At 37.6% G+C, this 22,933-nt stretch overlaps 2 protein-coding genes across 2 annotated transcripts in view; one reads left to right on the plus strand and one right to left on the minus strand.

Annotated features, from left to right (window-relative positions):
- Positions 1 to 1,778, plus strand: part of LOC114650521 (uncharacterized) — a 33,685-nt gene extending 31,907 nt beyond the window's left edge. The window contains exon 7 of the mRNA XM_028800195.2: positions 256 to 1,778. Within this exon, the coding sequence (XP_028656028.2) occupies positions 256 to 369 (114 nt within the window). The 3' untranslated portion in view covers positions 370 to 1,778. The remainder of the gene's footprint in view (positions 1 to 255) is intronic.
- Positions 1,779 to 3,392: 1,614 nt separating this feature from the next.
- Positions 3,393 to 22,649, minus strand: LOC114650531 (nuclear factor 7, brain-like). The gene is made up of 6 exons (XM_028800216.2): positions 22,024 to 22,649; positions 20,810 to 20,905; positions 19,928 to 20,146; positions 17,045 to 17,073; positions 12,067 to 12,182; positions 3,393 to 7,077 (listed from the first exon to the last, which is right to left on the minus strand). The coding sequence occupies exons 1-6, from the start codon at positions 22,492 to 22,494 to the stop codon at positions 6,530 to 6,532; spliced, it is 1,479 nt and encodes a 492-aa protein (XP_028656049.2). The 5' UTR covers positions 22,495 to 22,649; the 3' UTR covers positions 3,393 to 6,529.
- Between the last annotated feature and the right edge of the window lie 284 nt (positions 22,650 to 22,933).

A 22,933-nucleotide genomic window follows, 5' to 3' on the forward strand; every position in this document is an offset into this window, starting at 1 on the left:
TATGCGACTCTTTAATTCCACCAGGGGGGGGTAAACGTTAATATTTAACATTATACATAGTTATTGTCTGTTTTTTTTTTTCACCTGTATTATTATCATTCTTTAATTTAATATTATTTATTGTATCAGTATGCTGCTGCTGAAGAATGTGAATTTCCCATTGGGATTAATAAAGTATCTATCTATCTATCTATCTAACCTGTAGTTCTAGAGTTATGACTTGACCTCTAATTCTATGGTGTCTTCCTCTAACAGATTGATAAAGAAGTTGAGTATGCCTCTCTCCGCTTTCAGAAGAAGAAAAGGCCTCCTTATCTTCACCAGGAGTCTACAGACTCAACAATCTATGCTGCTGTGAGAATGAAGTAACACTTAATTTTAGAGTGTCACCATGTACTACATTGATAAACATTTCACTTCTGGCTTCAGTATTACATTATCAAAATGTGGCCTGAAATGTCTTAAAAGTTTCAGCTTCAACAACCTCTTCTTAAATTTGAGGGACATGTTTCCTTGAGTGCACATATTGTACCAAAGTGGACTACTGGGTGTACAGGTAAAAAGAAAACAGCCCATCAGAAAATGACACGTTTTTGGAGTGACAACTGGACAGTTTTTTGGGCACACTGTGTAATATTTCAACAATGAGCACAAATGTCAAAACGAGAAAATCTCATGGACAGAGTTTTACAAATGGACGTGACAAAACACAAACGCATCATCGGAGAGCAGAGAGAGCCTCATTCTGTTTACAAGTAATATTGCTAAGGGCACCATAGATATTACTATACATTTTCAGAAAATGTGTTACTAGCAGTAACCCATTAGTTGTACTATTTACAGCAGCATCTGTACAATTCCCCAGTCATTAAAATGTACAAAAACATCATGAGATTTAGGTATAAAGCTGAACTGTTTTCTCACCCTGGAATTCAGTATTAAAATATCAAGGATCTTCTACAAATGAATAAATCAAATGGCTGCCTGGTATAACAGACTGTTCCAGATGGCTGCTGCCATTGAATCACATCAGTTCAGCTGGCATCAGTTCATGCCTTGTCCTGGTGCTGGCCATTTCCAGTTAGGTAAAATGAACGCCAGTTTAGCTCAAAAGACTATGAGTGCTCAATGTGGAACAGGCACAGGCAGCTTACTTGAACCCTCTTATACTGATCACATATAAATGAACTATTTTCTCATAACCAATTGCTTAAGTCATACCTTCAGACAGCAAAAAAAAAAAAAAAATCATCCAGTACCTAAAAATTTGAGCTATGAAGTTAAGGAAGGATCAAAATTCTGTATATAGAAAGAAAGAATCACAGTAATACTAACTGGAGAAAACCACAGTGCTATTTATCTTTTTTTTTTGACAGCATTGATATCTTAGGCTACACTGATGACAATATAAATTATAAATTGTGCAGAGGATATTTAATGGCAATAAAGAAACACATGAATCATGATTCAGTTTTTTTATTTCTTAAAAGGGCATTGGACAAATCAGTAGGCTTCATGTATTGTGTAGTAGTTCCATTTCACAACGGTATATAAGTTAAGCCACTGTCTAAGATTTTTCTGATGACTCTTAGCAGACAGATGAGGAAAAGTTGTTTTCAGGCCAGTCATTACCGACTTCATCCTTAAATGTTCAGAATCTCAAACTTCTAAACTTCCCAACTGAGTCAGGTGTTAAGAGAATGTAGACATCAATACGTACAATATGATCATTGAACCAACCATCAACTTACTGTGCTTATAATAAAAGTTGCAGCAGCTAGAAGGTGCAACCTATCCTACTAAGACTGGCGGTGAATCAAAATCCAGGTGTATGTAGACTGAGCACCAGCACATGACACACTATTTGATATTTTAGATTCTGCAGTCAAACTATCATATGGCTTTGAGGTGTGGGAGAAAGGCCAATGAACACAAACAAAAGCCTACAAAGACACTGGAAGAATGTCCAGGCTTGAAGAGAAAATATCAAACCTGGAGCTGTGAAGTAACAGTGATAACCAATGCACAACCATGAAACTACAATAAAAAGAGACAGAGAGGTTGAGAGCATGCACCGATTTTACAGCGTGTTGCCACACCCACCACACGACAAACCATCTGGATTGGGACCCGATGTGCAACGGGTGACACCTCAGCACCGGACTAAACAGTGTGGGGTTCTTTTACAGTGGCTGGAGTGCCAACCCTGTCACCAACCCTCAAGTTTTCCCTGTAAGTTTGAGGACCTGCTTGCAGGGCTGGATGCAGATTAACATCATACCCAGGACAAACAATAGACAATAATTTAAAAAAAGGAAAAATGAGCATGCACAAAGAAATAAACACTTAATTGCCCCACAAGGTCTAGTTAAACAGGGCAACTTACATAGCAAGAGTAGATATTTTTTTTCCTTATTCACACCACCTCCACCTCCTCCAATATATCATCTCATTTGAATTTCGTCCCTCAACAGGTAAGATCTGCTACTACCTTTCAATATAATTATGCCACTTTAGTGCTTACTTTCTGGCATATTTAGGTTAAGGTGCTACCAGAGAACATCATATGCTAGGTGACCCCATGTTCGTCACACCCCGTTCTTTAATTTTACGTTAAAGAGTAACGCCCCAAGACAGTAAGCTGGGTGCTGGCTTTTCTAAAAGTAACACATGACCGTGTGGTTTGATTCTTCTCTTTGCTGCCATTTATAGGCCAGGGGATGAATAACAAGTCTCCTCTGAAGCCATGTTCTACAAGGATAAGTTTGGTATTTTTCAGGTCAAAGCTGTTTCTTCACAAACATGCTATATATGTATTTGCTACGCAAAACTGTTTTCTAGAGTTAAGTGCTTCCTATAAATAAAAAAATATATATCTTGCCAGCAATGACAGTTGATATTGCTGGCGATGGGGCATGGAACTCACAAACTTACTAAATATGTCCATTTTTCAAGCCAAGGCAGTTATCAAGTATTGATCTGCGCCTTGTAATTAAATACACACTGTTAAATAGTTCATATGTGTAATATTTGAATAAAGAAAAAACAAAAGCCAGAATTATGAGATTGTGCCATTTTACAAGAAGAGTAAAATCATAGTTAAGCACTTAGTCTTCCTGCGCAACAACTTTTCAACCCAACAGACCAAATCATAGTAAACTTTATGTGCCACTTGAGAACTCGTATCATTGCCACAACAAAAATAGTGCAAGGAATATACAACACAAGTATTATTTCCAGATCCCTTTTGTTGTCACAAATACGTGCCAGAAACATGGAAGGCACAAATCAGTACTCATCAGCTGTCTTGGCTTGAAAAATGGACATAGTTGATTTTTAAGCTTTTTCTATGTGCCCCCTATCCTCCACTGTCAAGTGCTAGTGTGGGCACGATATTTGTTAAATTTATAGAAAGCGCCTAACTTTGAAACACAATTTTGCTTGACAAAATGCATATTTACCTTGCTTGTGAAGAAATAACTTTGACTTGAAAAATACCAAACTTATCCTTTAAAATGTCTGATTATTAATTTCAGTTACCTCCACAGCAGGGCATTCTACTTATCTAAAGTGGTTTGAATTTCATGGATCAATTTATCAAATAGATGAACTGAAAGAGCTCAGTTATGTCTGGGAATAACCAAAACACCTCATTCGTCAAACAAGATAATGGTTTAGAGAAGCTTTGATGGAACAGAGCCTGGATGACTTTCCAGCATTAAAGGAACCATTCTTTCGAATATGTTAAGAGCATTCTTCTGAAGCACGGCAGGTCATCCATGTGTGAGCTCAAGATGAATTGGAACTGAAAACATAGCAAGAAAATCATCCAAAATACAGAAGCAGGCCCACTTGTAAATGGCTGGGGTCAAAAGAAGTTAAATTGAGAATTTAATGTTCCAAAACAAAGAATATTCAATGAGTTCGATCTTGTTCTGCCAAGGAGGAATAGTCAAACTTTCCTCCACAACACTCAAAAAAACTCATGAATAATGACACAAATTGTCCACTTGCAGTTAGTGCTGCTGAGGCCCTAACCAGCTATTTATTGAAGGAGGGTTAATTATTTTTTCACATAGGATTCCTGGGTATTGCACCTTTTTGACAGTTATAGAAAGTTACGAGTTGTGTTCATTCATGGTACGCATGACTAAAGTTTGCTCCCAAACCTGATGACATTCACACCAACATATCTGATTTGACTTTTTTTATTACTCCCCGAGGGTAAACTGTATTTTCACCTGACCTTTGGAGGTCAGAGAGCAGAGTCAGCCATTGCACAGCACACATGGAGAAATTTTCAGGTTAAAGGCCTTGCTCAGGGCCCAACGGAGTAGGATACCCTATGGCAGTAATGAGATTTCAACAGGCAACCTTCCAGATACTAGCGCAGATCCTTAGCCTCAGAGTCATAACATACATTATAATATATACAACATAATTATTCTTAATTGGGTCTATACATCTACTTGAACCACATCAGCTAGCTTATAAAAGAGGCTGGACTTCACAATGGCTGTTCAGTCACGATCCCTACGAAGCCTGACAGAGCTTAAGCAGTCTTATAATGAACAACGGGGAAAATGGCAGAAATGCAAAGCTGATACAGAGAGACCTGTGCACAAAGACTCAAGGTTGGAATGGGTGTCAAACATGCATCTACTTAATACTGACTTCATTCTTTGTGTGTGTTTTATATTTGTAATTAATTTAGGCTACTTTGTAGGCTACTCTGTTTTTCATTTTGACATTAAATTTTTTTTTTCTTATGATCAGTGTAAACAAAACCAAATTAAAGCCACTGTATGTGTGTGAAATGTGAAAACTTCTCCTTGGAACTCTAATTTGGATTAAGTGGATAAGAAGATGTCGTGCACGTTTGCCTCCAAGAATAACCTGCATCTTCATGTGATTGACAAGAGAGCTCAAGTCCTGTTAGTGCACTTTTACTCATTCACATGTGAATCAACAAGGAAGAAAGTCACTAGACTTCTTTTTGATAAAGTTTTTCCTTAAAAATAAAAAAAATGAATGGCAGGTTTTTTTTAAAATGGATTCAACAATGATTCATGTAGCTTGACATAAAGCAAATACTTTGTTTCGTTATCACTACAATATAAGCCAAAAACACTGCAAGAATGCCCACTGTAATCAATTTCTAATGCATTGCTCTTGCCTGACCATACCAGTTTTGTGCAAAACTAATGCACTGCGATTATCAGAGCTACAAACAGAAAAAAAAGAAACACATAATTCTGTTCTCAATTACAATTGTATTATTTACAAATTGGGCACAATCCACTAAAACTGGTCATCATTCTCTTATCATACCATGTTTTGAGCTTGGCCATATTTCACTGCCCTTACAAATACCTTAAAGCACCTATCAGGACTTATATGGAGAAATCCCAGCAGTCACAAGAGTTAGAAGAGATTTTTTTCCACTAGCTTTACACCGGCACCTGACTGCTCATATTATGATTTCAATCTTTCTTTAGGATTTCTTTTGTCACTACTCTTTAAAAACCTAATTAACTCTTGCCTCTTTACAGCCAGATTTGTTCATTACAGACTGAAGGAGCAATGCTTTTAAATCAGAATCAAAAGAACTGAAGATCTAATCCATGTTCTTTTGTAAGAAAAAAAAACAACTGCTATGATGCCAGTGAATAATGTCAATGAGTATAAATACTGTATCAAACAACCAACACCATCTTGGAGCCCAAGAACAAAAATAAAAAAAAATCCAGCCATTCATAAATTTGTAACCAGCTATACTGTTATTGTCACAAGGTGAAGAGTTCCACCCAAGCAAAACTGGGTGCTGGATGGAGAGATTATGCTTGTGTGGCATTCTAACACAAAAACACTCTCTCTTTAAAGCCAAAAGGAGTGTAACAGGGCTAAGAAGAAAACTATTTTCATATTTTTAAGCATTAGCTTTCCTATCAAATAGAGTAATTGGCAATTCTAGTCTAAATCTCTGTTCCTTTCCTAAATTCACCTGATACAGTGCAACTGACATGTAGTAATAATACATAAGGCCATTAGAAAAAAGGATGTATACCCTCCAAGAGGGGAAAAGAGAGGAGTTATTAGTTTGAGGAGAAAAAAATGTTTCAGTACATACTTAACATTGTTTTTTTTCCTATGATTTTCAAAGTTAAATGCCAATTAGCTTAGAGCTGCTGCTGGAAGAACAAAGAATAAAAGACAAGACAGTCCAAACTTCAGAAAAGCAAACAAGTACTTACTTTCCCTTATCGGTTTAATGAATAACACAAAGCTTCTTAGTGTTTAGGACTTCATGTCTTGATTTTCATTCTGAATGTTATTATTTCACTCACAAACTCAACTTTCTTCATAACTGCACAGCATATTACATGTTAATCCTTGAACAGACCTCTGGATCTTGTGACGTCCACCCACTCATTTACTGTATTGTGAGTACAGTTAAAGTAAATTAATTATTCTTAATTATGTGAAAAATTCTGTAAATCGGCAATCCAAGAAATTAACAGGCATGAAATTACAACTGAACATGGTGTAATGACAAACGACCCGATTTCAAGGATAAACCAGTTTTAGCTATTCCAAGACTAAAATACGGAAATACCTTTCTTGGCAATTCATCAAGGATTGTGTGAATATGAGACATATCATCTGCGTTGTAGAATGACACTTGTCCAGCATTCTTGTCCAGATAGACACCGATTATCCCAGGTAAATTACCAACTGGAGCAACAACAAATGGTGCCTCTGAGGTACAGAATTTTCCATCTTCAATCCACATGGCCCAAAATTTATTTTTGGCTGTTAAAGGAATGTTACCCTTTCTGTTTACCGATTCTCCAGCAACTCCTAATGCCCACCCTCTTTCTTTTGGAACTAACACTTCCCAGTAATGTTTTCCACTACTAAATCCTTGAGAGGAAAGCAAGTCTAGGCAAGGGTAAAAACATTTTGGTCTGTCTGGAGAAGTAACATCCTTTGAGTAGTCTTGAACTGATGTGTAGTCAGAAGTAAGCTCTAGGGAGGGATGTGCCGACTCTGGATCCAGGGTGAGTTTCTTAGGGCCTGGCAAGATAAAATGTTGAAGCTACATTTAAAAATGAAATTAAAAGTGATTTTATTTGAATAATGTATCAACAACTTTAAATATTTGCATTTAAAACAAGACAGCTGCATGCATACCTCTAGTTTTTGCATTTGGATTAGGTCAAGACAACTTGGCATTGTTGCCTTCCAGTAAGATTAAAGGAATACTCCCGCCCAAAAAATATATTTTTTATATATTACTTACCCCATATAGTATGCAGTGACAGAAGAATGGACATAACAAAATTTGTGGTAAAATGGGTGATCAACAGTGGATAAAAGCAAGCACTATCAGAAACATCAATGATAAAATCTCACATCACACTATGCTAGCACCAAGGTTATTATAGTTTTGCCTTTTTATATTAGTTTTTATTTCTATATTTTTTCTGACCTTACTTGGAAATTCAGTTTAGTTTTAGTTTTCCTTCATTGTGTATTTTTAGTTTTAATTTAGTTTTTTTTTCCACAAAGACATTTCTATTTTATTTTTATATCGGTTAGTTTCAGTTTTAGTTTTAGTAATTATGGCATGGAGCTGCTACAGAGTTTCATTTTGTGTCACAATCAGACAGAACTGTACACTTAACGGATCCGGCTATGAGTTTAATGTTAGTGGAAGCTTATTACACTACGTGGTTTGCAAAAGTGATTGGTCAGTAACAATATGCTGATCTTGTATGATGACCTAGTCAGTCTCTTGATCAGTGCTGTTTTATGTACTCCGATATGGGGTTGGATATTTGAGTAGTAAACCGCTGGACAATGATTTTTATATTATGTACATTAAAAAACCATCAACAACAAATCAAATTAATAATTTATTGAACAATTATTATAAAAGTAAAGTTGAATAAATCGGACTCTGCAGCTGCATGAATTAAAAAAAAAAAAATCAAGCATATGTTCAGGTAAAGTACCACTTCCGGGTGATGGATTGGGCCCAAAACTTAATATAAATCTACAATATTGCTATAACAACCACATGCCAAATTTCATCCATCTAACTCGTTGCATATTAAGTTATTGTGTTTATACACACACACACACACACAGACATACTTCCAAAACACTATATTTTCAGACTTAGGGAGGTCTAAAATGTTGTAAAAGAATACACAAAGACAAGATAAAGGTTTGGGGTTTCCGGCCCCGTATAGTGAACAGTTTGCAAAAATATACTTTTTACAGAGTGTCCCGATCGACATTCCACATTCGACAAAAAACATGGGATACTGAAGGGCTTTTTATAGGGATTGGACCGGCCCCGAATCAGAGGATTGCTGGGTAAGGAGGTGCAGTGTCTTCTGGGAAAAGTGTGATGTCATCCGGGGAAAATTTAGGGAGGTGTTGGTAGTGATGCCTTGTCAGAGTGTCGGCGTTTCCTTCTTTCTAGGAAAATAAAGAAAAAGAAGTTAGGTGTCTCATCCGTTCCTTTTTGGCCTTGGGTTTCGCGCTCGCTCTAGAGTCCTTCCGCGGCTCCCTAAGCGCTCGTGCGTGACAATGTCGAGATTCATCAAAATCTCGAGGTTGACTTTTTTCATGATTACTATACTGTACTTTCTCTATACTTCGTATACGAGAAAGTAAAAATGATTTCTCCTGTGCAAAGTGACAGGTGAATTACTGTCAGTGAAGAGCAGGCACCTGAGAAACAAACTGAAACGTTACTCATGATTGTTCTGTCCATATGGTACAGGTTATGTTGACCAGCACATTCCGATTTCAACCGTTTGATTTTACATTTTCATTTACAACAAACGCAAAGAAAGGCAGTGCAGTAAATCGCTTTCTATTTCACATGCTTAAGGCGCACATATTCGCAAATGCTTCATGATCACCCGCCCTCCATCACTAGCCACCATTCACTGGAGGAATATGTGTGGGCGGCTTGTGGTGGTTGGCTTTCTGTTTTAGAGTTAAAAGTTACAAGGGTTAAAAGACTAATGGCAAGAATATTCATTCAAAAACTAAAAATATTTTAGTATATTATTTTATTTCAGTTAGTCTTTCCACTGCGGTGGGTTGGCACCCTGCCCGGGATTGGTTCCTGCCTTGTGCCCTGTGTTGGCTGGGATTGGCTCCAGCAGACCCCCGTGACCCTGTGTTCGGATTCAGCGGGTTGGAAAATGGATGGATGGATAGTCTTTCCAGCTACTTTAATAGTTTTGTTTAGTTTTAGTTTTTCATTTTGGTTTTGATAATTATTTTATTTCAGTTTATGAAAATGTTTTTTTTAATAATAGTTTCAGTTTTGATTTTAGTTTTCGTTAACTATAATAACTTTGGCTAGCACATCTAGATACTTTCATATTACAGGTCATTTTATCTTAATAGTACGCATTGGTAAAGAAATATGTTTTTTCAGGATAGTTTCATCAATTTGGTGGTCTGGCAACACAAGAAAAAATAACACTTTATTCAAGATGGCAACAGTTAACTAAGGAAAAAAGCCATACACCTGGTTGCTGAATTAACCCTGTATAATAGGAAACCCACAAACATCAGGCATTATCTATAATGAAATACTCTACACAAAATGTCTCACTTCTGACCAATTTTTTCTTTGATCACTAACAGGAGAAAATTACCTGGCAAGAAAATATTCCCATATCTGCCACAATTACATTTTCTGGTTCTCATAGTTTCCAGATATTGTTACTTCCATCGTGTACTGCACAATGTGTTCCCACCATTTTTCTCGATTCTTCCATTACTTAGTTATTCAAGGAGACCTCTAATACCCCATATCTGTACATAGCTGTATAAGACTGATTGACCAGATATTGCTTAGATATAATGGAGCAAAACAGGAGGAAACTGACAAAATTAGGTGTGTGTTTTAGGGCTGCAACTAACAATTATTTTGATAATCGATTAATCTGGTGATTATTTTGTCAATTAAATCAATTAGTTGGATTATAAAAAATTCATTTGAAATTAAAACCAAAGTGCATGAAATGGAACTTTTCAACAAATAAACATTTCTATACAATTTTCAGAAAAGTATTTTTTGGCAAACTACTTGTAGATGTTTTAAACACAGTATAGGGTTTTTATACAGCAGTTATGTAATAATACAATGAAAATAAATAGAAATTAAATATTTAGTAGCACTTCTTGTTGTGCAATGAACAGGCTCATACAAGACTTACTTAAAAACACAACTGTTCTCAATAAATTAACTAAATGTGCAATTTCCTTATGTATTAAGAATCAAACTAAACCCACACATCAAAAGCTAAGCATTTTTTCAGTTTCTGTGAAAAATAGAAGGGTTATTGGCAAAGCATCAAGTAAATAAACCACCACAATACCACAGAAGAATCTGATGCACCATCATAATTTTTTTTAAAGTTTTTTTTTTAAGTAATGTTTGAAATTAGCTGTGATATGTTGGGGGAACATCCCGACTGTTTTCTATTTGCAGCAAAGCAAGTGGTTTCATTAGTGTAAAATTAAATAACAAGTTGATTATATTTTAACTCAAAGTTCATATCTTTTTCGCATCATCTTTCGTCTTGTTTGTGTTTGGAAACCTTTTACCACTTCAGATTCTTTGGCACATTTGCTGGCAGCTAACACGGCTGTCGCAGTCTGCTGCATGTCATTTGCAGTTGGGAGTGTGCCGTTTGATTTTCATGTTTTAAAACTGCGCGATCTGGCCACAAAATCTGTTTTACTGGCTACATTAGGCTTGCTGTAGCAGTACTTGCAGATTACTGCATCTTCCTCCAGATTGTATAAAATCCATTTGAAGTCCGAATGCCAACTTGTCTGAAACTTTTGCTTTTCCACCCAGCTCCTATCTTTTTACTCGAAATGAATGATAAGCCTGTCAGTCATGGTTGACATGCTGTCCGATTCAAAATCGCTAAAATTTTGATTTCCTTTGCACACGAGATTGGAGGAAAAAAGTTTTATGCTTGGACAGGGACTTAAGTTTCTTTGCAACCTTTTTGTGTAAACACATACATGGTAATGTTACATGTGTTTGCCGGCATGTAATGCTGCACACTAATTTAGCAGACTGATCGTGTCAAAAAAAAGAGTAAAAATATGGCAAGTGAAAATCTGAACATTCACTAGCTAGTGGCTAATGACACATATGTTTTTAGCCACCTAACACAAAACTCTGTCACATATGCTTGTGTGTTATTTGTATAATAGGGGGGTCGACTATGACTCAAATTATTCCTCACTTTAAACCAAAGTCATGTAGTTATGCCTAACCTAGGAAACATTGTGTTATGTATTTTATCACATAACGCTGAAGTTAACATTCACTTGTGAGCCCTCTCTCGAGCATGCTCCCGTAAAGCCTACTTCTTATCTTTATTCTCATCTTCTATCTAGTTTTATTTTTCCATTACTGAAGGTGAATCTCTGTATGCCTCCTACACCTCTGTTCTTCCTCATGTGTCTCACACTTGAAGCACTTCATCTTTCGTTGCATCACCAAAGTGAAACTGACCAATCACACACCAAAGCCAAACTGTCCAATCACAGGGACTGGGAACACAGAACTTAGCATTTTATTATACAGTAGGTAGATTTTAAATTACCACTAACAGGACATTGTCCTATTATTTTTACAAAAACCTGAATCACACTTAAAAAACAAAACAGGTTGGTCTTAATCTATTTAAATGGAAGAGCTTTAATTTAAGTGTAATTTTTAAAAGTACTTTCAAGAAACTTTTCTAGCCAAAAACTTATGTTAAAATGCACTTTTAATTGACATAACTGCAAATGACATGGGCAAGTTTGTCTTCTGTGTTATTAAGGCTTCTTTTGCTAGTTTATTGTAAGATGCACTTTGTTCCTCCTGTGAAGAATAACGTAAGATCAAAGTCAAGATCACCTAAAATGATAATAAAGATACCACGTAAAAAGGCATTGTTTTGAAATTTGACACTGCACTTTAAAATACCTTAAACCTAAAACACATGGATACACTTTACATACCAATCTGCACTATATTCAACATTCGTTTCCATGTTCTGTACTGTATAGGACCTCTATGAACCCCATGGGCCAAGTCATAACTCATTGCTTCAGGCATTTCCACTTTTTCCACTGACCTAAATAAAGACGAATTCAATGAGAACAACTAGTTAATTGTTGGAAATGTATTCAATAACTTCAAAATTATAGACAGCAAGAATTCAAAAAATTAAAACAAATGGATAAGCACAGAAAGAGCACCAAGACACTGTTACAGCATTTAACACACTGAACGTAGATATGGAAAGTATTAACAAAGAAGAAAATTAAAATCAATGGTGAATGCACACATTTTCAACTGGGCTATGGATTAATGAGCAGAAATGGGCAAAGTAGATGGAGATGAAACTTTATAGTTGGCTCAATCTCTGTACAGATTTACTGTGTCCCCTGTTAATACTGAAACTTTAGAAAACTTTAAAAATGTTACCAGTAATATAAAAAAGAAATCCTACTTCATTAACAGCGTCACTGGATTTTAAGTGTACAAAATTATGTAACAATTTCCATTCATCCATTTTTAAACCCACTTATTCCAGTTGAATCATTAATAATGTGAAAGGTAAATGCCACACTGAAGGGGGCATCAGTAAATTCCCTCTAACAGCAATATTCATTCAAACAGAAGAAATAAAAGGAAAAAAAGATCATGTTAATGCCTTTGTTAAAAAAAACACAAACATACAAAGAACACACAGACTCATCAGTAACATTATTACTTTTTCAGCCATTTAAATTTGTATTCAATTTAAATAATACTTTCTTACTTAGGAAAAAGCATGCTTGGAAAGAGAGAATAATGCTAACGCCTGATACTCTAAAATTTAACAGATGTCCTGTCACCATAGTACATGCGAGACTGTAAATCCCAACTGCAGATTTGCCAACATTACATGATCAGTAAAGTTAATATCTAATAAGATTATTTTACTATATAAATCAAGAGTATATAAGCAGAATCTATGTAAGCTTAAAAGTATTCTGACTTTACAGTCTTATTATGAACATAATTTTAAATAACTAACAGATCATTCTTTTATTTTTTCATGAAGTATTGACAAAATACCAATATGGGAATATCAAGTGACACATTTCAGGCATATTGATGTTACTGGGCATTATTGAGCAGTCATGCAATACCCGACCTCATCATCACTCTGCATTCTGGACACTGTGCCTTTATCCAGGTTTGTAGGTGGTGGCAGTTGTTTCAAGAGGCTCGTGGAGGTTTCCTATATATAATACTGATTCCTCTCCACATATGTACATAATGATTCCATACAGGGTTCCAAATATAAATACATTGTAACATGCGGCCGGGGCCCTAGCCTGGCCAGGACGCCTCCACACTGGAAGGACTGGGGAAGCATGTTTTTCCAGTGTTACCTCCCCCAGGACACTAGATGGCAACCCCCCTGGTTTGCATCGGTGCCTTAGACTTCCACAGGGCTTCATGACATTTGGAATTTGGTGCAGCCCTGTTGGGATCCGCAGGCGCCGCCAGGGGGTGCTGCAGCAGGAGCTGCTGAGCCCTTATGGGCAGTTCTTTTGCAAACACCCAGAAGTGCTGCCAGAAAGGAGTCATCAAGCAACTGGAGCATTTCCGGGTGCCTTATAAAAGGACCCAGCAGCCACTACTCAGACAGCCAGAGTCAGGAGGGGGAAGATGAAGCTTCACCAGAGGAGTGAAGGATAAAGGAAGAGAAAAGAGAGAAGGAAGGATTTATGTTGTGCTTGTGCTGAGACTGTGTTGTGTCTGTGGGAAACGGAGGAAGGCGTCACATACGTGGGTCTGCAATTCTTCTTAACCCACCTCCAACCTGCCCTTTGCCCCACCTTTTCTGCTCCCCAGCATTTATAACTTTTCTAAGATGCCGTATTTTTGGACCAGAAAGTGTAAGAGGCACACCAGCTGATACACAAATTCTTTCTGATGCGCTCGAAATTGGTTCCAAAATACCGTATGTGTGTGTGTCTTCATTTTCTTTTCTTTACCACGGCTATTACACTTATTTGATTGTGGGGTTTGCTAATCAGTAACTTGGCCAATGCAACACATCTATTTTGTAACACAGCCTCAAAATCTGTATTCACTGAGTTTTTTTTTTGGTGTATTTGTTAGTTAAATAAGAGTATCTCTGTAAAAAGGCACCACAGAGAATGCTGGGTGTAACATTTATTAAATGATGTATATTTGTAAGTGCATTATATTTTTACCTATATTTTTATATTTTTTTTAATATGCATATTGCTATCAACTTTGTAAAAAGACAACTATAATTTTGTTAAAAAGATAACATACACAATATTGATATCATATTTTAAATCCAGGGGCAGAATGATGGTGCTCTGGAATTGAATCCTGCATCTGGTCACCAGCCATTTGCATGTTCCTCCTAAATTTCTTGAAGATGTGCAAATTATGTCAACTGGCCATTCTAAACTGGAACTGTGTGAATGTCAATGTAGGCATGATTCATCCCTGTGAAGGAATGGTGTCCTGTCTAGGGCAAGTTTCTATCTTGACCTAGATTCAGCAGCTTTTGCAAAGTTATACATTGCTGAGGTATAATTTAAAAAGAAATCAAAAAAAAAAAAAAAAAAACAACAACCATATTTTATCCTTGCCAGTCTTTCCAGAAGTATAGATATTTATTGTATAGAAAAGAAGCACCCCCCCCTTCAAAATAGTCACATTTCTTTGATTTGCAGCCTGAAACGAAGACACACACAAAAATATTTCTCCTGCTGTATTTAGTTAATACAACTTATAACAGCCAAGTGAAAGAGATAATAGCAATAGTTCAGAAAAAAAAAAAAAAAAAAAAAAAAAATCACTGAGATGGTTAAAGGATCCAAATGTCAGTACTTTATGGAACCCCCTTTTGCTTTGATTACAGCCATGAGTCTGTTGGGATACTTCTCTACCAACTTTGCACATCTAGACCGTGCAGTATTTGCCCACAAGTAAGCCCGCGATTCGCTAGCGAATCAGAAATCCAAGAATGCCAATTAGTGTCTGTTCCGTCCGATATCTGGATGGATGACATATCATGGAGGGTGGGTGCGTCTGGGGAAATGTCATTTAATTACATAAGCATATCTCTGTACTAAAGCGGTTTCATTTTGTGGAGACGCGATTCCGTTGCCTTTGCTGACACCGACTGCTGGCAGAGTGGAGCACAGCAAGTTTCGTTTACAGGTTGTGGTGTTCGTGTGCCAGCCACTGAGTCTGGGAAGCCGCTGGGTTAGAGTCTGTGACTTTTATGTGATCTATATTACTGGCACAGTGGATTAGAGCAAGTGTAGCTCACAGGTTGTGTTGTTTGGGCGCCACCTACTGATTCTGGGAAGCTGCTGCGTTTGACTCTGGGGCGGGCGCCACAGCGCATTACGTTGTGTTATTTGGGCGCCACCTACTGACTCTGGGAAGCCGCCGCGTTTTGGGAAGTCGCTGCATTTGACTCTGGACTCTGGGGCAGGCGCCAAACTGAATGACCGTTATGTGATCTACATTACTGGCACAGTGGATTAGAGCAAGTCTAGTTTACAGGTGGTGTTGTTTGGGCGCTTACAGGTTGTGTTGTTTGGGCGCCACTTACTGACTCTGGGAATCTGCCGCGTTTTGGGAAGCCACTGCGTTTGACTGTGAACTCTGGGGTAGGCGCCAAGGCCGCAGTGCGTATGCGCCTCGGTGCGTCCGCCGTGCATATATTAACTGTGGTTTAGTAAGATAGATTCTTCTTTACAGAACTGTTCAAACTCAGTCAAATCAGATGGTGACAGTTGGCATATTGAAATCATCAAGGCATTTTTCAGGTTTTCAATAGAGTTTACGTCAGAGATCTGACTAGGCCACGGAAGAACATTCAACTTTTTCACCTTCAGCCACTGTGTGGTCAACTTTGCTGTGTGCTTTGGGTCATTGTAATGTTGGAAGGTGAACCTTCTTCCCATTGACAAATTTCTGGCAGAGGGCAGCAGATTTTCCTCAAGAATCTGACTGTATTTTGCCCGATCCATTTTTCCTTTCTGTCTTGACAAATGCCCAAGTCCCTGCTGTAGAGAAACACCCCCAAAACAGGATGTTACCACCTCCAAGCTTTACTGTAGGGTATAGTGCTTTTTGGATGGTAAGTTGTATTTTACTGCCAGATATACCATTTGGTATTGAGGCCAAATAGTTTGATTTTGGTCTTATCTGACCATAACACCTTTTTCCATTTGGCCTCAGAATCTTCAAGGTGTGTTTTGGCAAAGCACAATTGAGACTTAATGTGGCCTTTCTTGAGGAGTCGCTTTTATCCTTGCAGCTGTCCCATACAAGCCACACACTTTCCACTGCTTGATTACAGACTTTGTGTTCCTAGGAATTAATAAAGCCTTTGGAATATTTTTATACCCATCTCCTGAATTGTGCCTGTCCACAACTGGTTGATTTCAGTTGCACTTCCAAACACTGGGATGCTCCAGGAATAACTGTTTTTATGCTGAACTAATCAGAATGATTACAATTGATCACTGGTGGAAGCCAATTAGCTTGATTGGGTTTACAAGTATTTTAGGGATATTTTTAAAGCACCAGTGATTCTGTTTTTTTATTTTTTTCCAGAACTGTTGCTATTTTATCTTTCACTTGGTTGTTATAAGTTGCCTTGAGTAAATCCAGCTGGATTGTGTGTGTGTGTCTTCATTTCAGGCTGCAAAACAACAAAATGTGAATATTTAGGGGGGGGGGGGTTATTCTTCTCTATACACAATGGAAGGAATTTGGTATTAAGCCAATTGATACATGAAATTGTGCAAGGTTTTACTTAAAATTTAATTTTAAGTAAAAGTGGTAACAGGTATATAACGAAACAAGTATCTATATTGTGGAAGGAGTCATAGGGTTATACTTAAAAAAAAATAAATTATAATATTAAAAAGAGGTGATTACCTTTTACTAGTTTTGTACTTCTGCAAATCCTAAAATAAAAAAGAAACAAAAATAAGACATTGGATTGAATAAATAAAAACTAGTAAAAAACTTTTGTTTGCTCTGGTTTTGCTTTTGTTGTTGACAATTTTTTTTTCTTGATGTACACTACACCATCTAACAATCTTTTTGGATCTTATAGTTACCGGTAGCAAGCGTAGTATAAATTGATAGTTCATATTACCTTGGCGTTCATACAAGGCACTGCACTGAAGAACAAAGGTCAAGTCAGTACTTGTTTATACAGCCTTGATATCAAATTTTCATATGGTTCTTTATACTCATTTCAATAGACTTACATTTTATTATAAATAAACTTAGAACTTTATTTGTACATAGGGGAAAATCTGGAAACATGTGAAACTGTAGCAAAAAAAACAAAACAAAAAAAACCCCAACAATCATACTTAATTAAACTTCAGATGTATTACTTTCACAAAGCAAACAGCTGTGGAGTTATCCAGAACATACATAAAGCTATCATAAGAAAGCCATGAGGTAAAGATGATATTTATTTAAAGCAGCATGGTAGTGCAGTGGTCAATGAGGCAGTCTCACAGATTCACTGTCCTGAGCTGGAAATCCAAGCTTGGCTCCTGAGCCCCTGAACTGGTTAACCAGGCTTAAAAATACAATGCCTGCCCACCACACATCTACAGTGGTCTATCTGGTAAAACTTTAAGGCACTGCCAAGAGTTTTTAAATGTAAATGTTGTCCGATATTTTCTTAAATGTAACTCTATAACATGTCAGTATTTCTTGACAAGAAACTACATGTAGCCAAGTAGATAACAGAGCTTACTGACAATCATAAGAAGAAAGTGGGGGTTGCCTCTTGTTTGTTATTTAGCACACAAAAGAGACATGTTGAAAGTATTTATTTCCTTCAGTAATTAAGGCCTTCAATTACAAAATGAGACTTACTATTTTTTAGTATCAGATCTTTCTTGATGATAGACAGTTACTGGAAGCTGTAACATTCAAATCTACACTGTTCAGAACAACAGAAGTATCAGTATTCAAGAATTATATGTGCATGTTGTACTCTGTAATCTAGTAAATCTGTGGCACACTGTTTACATTTATTGGCTAATTTTATCTTATGCACAATGAGTCAGAGGTAGAAACTGACCTCCGAAATTTGTGGTCAGTCAAGAACTAAAAAAAATACTGTTGCAAGGGTACATTTCTGAGTGTCTGGGCTTACAAGTGTCCTGGATAAAAACCAAGATCCAGGCCTTTAATGACCTCTTCGGCACAGCCTTCAGCAGTGTGTCTGTCTGTGGGGAAAATGTCGACCTTCATTCATGACATTCATGACTCTGGTGACTCTTCCTATGAAGTCAGCAGAAAGACTGGTAGAGCGGGGTTCATGAGGTCACTGGAAAGGGGTGTGTGGTGCTCCCGATATCTATGCAAAAGGACGAAGGTCCAAGTCTTTAGAGTCCTGGTGCTTCCTGTTTTGTTATATGGTTGCGAGACATGGATGCTATCGAGTGACCTGAGACAAAGACTGGACTCCTTTGGTACTGTGTCTCTTTGGAGAATCCTTGGGTATCGCTGGTTTGTTTTTGTGTGTCGAGTGAGCAGCTGCTCATGGAGTCCTGAATATGGTACATTAACTACATTGTGAGGGAGTGTCAGTTACGGCACAATGGCCATTTGGTGTGAATCCTCGAGAGTGATCGAGCTCGCAGGATCCTTATTGTTCAGGAAAACAGTGTCGGGACCAGGTCAAGGGGATGACCGCGTAACACCCGACTGTGGCAGATAAAAGGTCATTTCTGGAGGGTGGGACTGGACCACATGTCTGCCTGGGGGGTAGCCAACCAGGACCCCGAGCTGTTTCGTTGTGCAGTGGGTGTGGCAACATGCTGTTACCAGTGCATGCTCCCCAACCTGACCTGTACATTTTAATTAAAGTACAAGAGCACATAAAGTCTCTTGACTCAACACTTCATAGTAACAGATTACTTTTTAATCTTAAAGGTATACTTTACCCCAAAAATGATATATATTTTTTTAAATATTGTTTATTCAATTATTCAATCTGTATATCCAATTCATTATAATAACTATTCGTGGTGGCTCTAAAATCTGTACTAACCCCTACTCTCTCTTCTGTTTCCTTTCCCGGTGTCCTTTTAGTGGTGGCTTGTGCCACCACCATCTACTCAAAGCACCGTGATGTTCCAACAGTGATGGATTAAAAGCCAGAAGTCTGCATGACCATCATCATCAAGTCCTATTTCATTTATGTTAGGTAGAATGCCCAGAGGGGACTGGGCGGTCTCGTGGCCTGGAACCCCTAAAGATTTTATTTTTTTCTCCAGCCGTCTGGAGTTTTTTTTTGTTTTTTCTGTCCCCCCTGTTAATTAATGTTGTCTTATTTTAATTTCTTCATTATGTAAAGCACTTTGAGCTACTTTTTGTATGAAAATGTGCTATATAAATAAATGTTGTTGTTGTTGTTGTAACCCATGTGGTTATGTCAGGCCTACCAGTCGTATACTGAAAACAGTGGTCAAAATGCATTCCATTTTTGCTAAATATGGATAAATGATTCTTACATACAAACTGGAAGATTTAAAGTGGATTACATGACACAAGTAACATGAGATTTTTTTAATGGACGTTTTAATATTGTCTGCTGTTTTTCACCATCAGTCACCACTCGCTTCCATTAAAGCATAAATTGTTAGCTCCATTCTGCATGAAAACATGAGATTAAAAATTTTTTCTCAGCCATCACTACAAACCACATGGGGTAAGGGACATTTAACAAACATTTTTGGGTGGAGTACTCGTTTAAGAAAGGTGTTAAATCAGAATGTTCCACTTAACTGTTATCCAGTCATTGTCTTCCTTTTTGAGAAACTCCAGCTCCACTTCCAAAAGGTTCTTTTCTTGGGTGATCAGTTGTAGCTGTGTCTCCAAACTTTTAATGGCCCACTTTCCTTCTTCTTTAAGCTCTGAAATTGCTTCCTTTTCCTCTTTGTAGAGATACTGGTGCATCTGGTCAAACTGTGACCTGATCTCATATGTCAAGAAATGAAGCTGCACCTGGAATAAAAACAAGTGCATCTCTGCTTTAAAACAAAGTAACAGAATAATAGTATATTTAACATGGAGAACAGGCAGTTCTTTATATAAAATTTAAAAAAAAACTATTTTGTTGTAGTCTCTCTTTCAAAATATAATTTATATTTCAATCAAATGGGCAGGACAAAGTCAATAACTGAAGAATATGCAAACTCCACACTTACACAATGACTAGTGTGGAAGTGAAATCCAGGCTGCTACAGTTGTACTATCATAATAATATTAACATAATCCAACATTCTCAAGTCTGCTCTCCCAATGTGGTGCAAAACATCCTCAGCCTTTGCTTTGTGCATAAGAAACCAACCCGAGACAGGGCACTAGTCCATCACATGGACCAATCACGCACACACCCATGTTCACATGGGGTCTATTAAGAGTTGCCAGTTATCCAACAAGCTTATTTTTGAAACATGGGAGAAAAAGCAGAGTATTAAGAACTAAAAATAACATTCTTTAAAAGCAATGCGGTGCTACATAGGATCAAAAAAGTCTCCATCTTGTCTATGACCATAGATAAAAGTTAATTTTACAACTTTAAATTTAAGATCAAATTTATTTTCAAACAATTCAAAAACATTACATTTCTAAAACTTTTTGCAGGGGAAGCTTCATTATACTTACCTTCACCTCCGAAATTTGATTTTTCTGTTCTCTCCAGGAAGTGTTCAGTTTGATCAGGTCACCCTCAATCTTTTGAATATCTTGGGATTTCTTCTTCTGTAATCACACAATCATCAAGAATACAATACAAATTACTGCCGGGATTTCAGATGCAGACTTGCCCACCACCCATCAGTCCATAAAGTGAATCAATTAACTCAGTTCAGGGCTGCAGAGAGTGGAGCCTATCCTGGCAGCATCAAGCACCATTCCTTGCAAGAACACTTCTTCACACACCCAAACTCATAAACACAGAGACAATTTAGTCACTAATCAATCTAACCTGCACATCCCTTGGATGTTTCTTAAATAAATCTGTTACATCGTCACATAACAACACAGATGGAAACTGGTTAGGTGTAAATTACACATAAATGCTGGGAAGTTATTCTTCGCAGACAGAACTACGGGCATGTGGCACATGTTACCAAGTAATGTGGCTGACAGTAGGACTTTAGGGACATTTAAAACTTGACTTGATGTTATTTTGGAGGAATTAAGTGGATAGGTGTGGGAATTTTTCTAATGGATTGGCAATTATTGAAGTATAGTCATCAGAAGAAGAAATATAACATTTTACTAAATGTGAATACTTCTAGCTTGTGAACCTTTACAAAAAGTTGTCAGTTCACCAGCTTGTGCAAACATAACCCTTTCTGGGATGCCCCTGCTCACAACATCCGTACGCATCACCTTCTTCCTGCCAATAGGCTGTGATGTCGCCAAGGCTTTCAGTATGTAATATCCAACAACTTCAGTCTCTGAGACTCTTTGGGTCCATGCACCAGAGGTGTCAACAAAAGGGTGGCTGCAAGAGGGGGGTGATACAAGATACCGAAGGACTGCAAGGTACATACCGTTAGTTTACTGGAGTTTTTTTACCGTTTTGTTTTTCTAATGGGAGAACTTGACAATATGCTGACTAAACGAGCTTGATGGACTGTATGGTCACCTCTCATTTGCCGGACTCCATATATTACCGGTACTCTTATTCGTGTATTGTTACTCAGCAAACGAAGACTAGTATTTTTTTCCAATATGCATGAAGAAAAGGCCTGAGTTGCCTCGAAAGCTTGCATATTATAATCTTTTTAGTTTGCCAATAAAAGGTGTCATTTTGATTGACTTCTCACTACATCTGAATGTTGGCAAAATTAAACAAGGCACTCTTTTACCTGATACTGTTCCTCCGCCTCCTCAATGGGTTTTAAATGGTGGTCCTTATGAGCCCTAGACAAGCCACATATCAGACAGATTGCGGTCTGGTCATCTTCACAGAAGAGTTTCAGCGTCTCCTTGTGCTGCAGGCACACTGACGCCGTCTTCCTGCACACTCGATCCCCTCTGCCGCCATCTAGGACCTTGCTTCTCTCGTCCTCTTGCAACTTCAGCTCTTTGTAAGTAGAAACAATGCTACCTAACAGACGATTCGGCCGCAGCCTTTCTCGCTCACATTGCTGCCGACAATCCGGGCAAGTAATCCATCCCGTTGGACTGTCCGATAGCTGCTGGATGCACGACAAGCAGTAGTTATGATCGCACGGCAAGCAGGTGGGGTCACAGAAGAGCTCAAAGCAAATGCTGCAGCTAAGCTCCCTGTCTAGACTTTCTCCGCAGTTACTGACACTGTCACGCCTACAGGCCATATTTTTCCTCTTTTGGATTTATTGGTTTATAACTAAAGTTCACTTTCGGTTTCTTTAGCACTTCGGAGATGGGCCGGACTAAAAGAGCTGATCGGGGCGGAGCAAAGCTGCTCATTGGCCGAGGAACTTGAACAGCTGCGCGCGTTCTCACGTCGGTGCGCCGAGCATTGCGTAGTAAGGTAACTACGTTGAATTTGTTTATTTTGATTTTAGAACATTTGAGATTTTCATATAAAATACATATTGCACTTCAAAGTGTATCAATAGCATTAATCCTTAAATGAGTAAGGTTCATTTAAACGTTTTTTATTTTTAATAAAAGAGTTTAGAAACGATCAATATGAAAAATGAAAGTAATTAATTCAATACTAACAGCAAACCTACAATGCTTAAAGTGTATGAATAAGTAATAACAACAAAAATCACCATAATAGACAGA

Source organism: Erpetoichthys calabaricus, chromosome 1 (assembly GCF_900747795.2).
Source record: "Erpetoichthys calabaricus chromosome 1, fErpCal1.3, whole genome shotgun sequence".
In the NCBI taxonomy this organism is placed as follows: Eukaryota; Metazoa; Chordata; class Cladistia; order Polypteriformes; family Polypteridae; genus Erpetoichthys; species Erpetoichthys calabaricus.

Coding starts and splice junctions, on each gene's coding strand:
- LOC114650531 (XM_028800216.2), bottom strand. CDS start 22,494: ATGGCCTGTAGGCGTGACAGTGTCAGTAACTGCGGAGAAAGTCTAGAC. Junction 20,147..20,809: donor ATCAAATTTCGGAGGTGAAG/GTAAGTATAATG, acceptor TTTTTATTCCAG/GTGCAGCTTCATTTCTTGAC. Junction 17,074..19,927: donor AAGACAATGACTGGATAACA/GTTAAGTGGAAC, acceptor TTTTTATTTTAG/GATTTGCAGAAGTACAAAAC.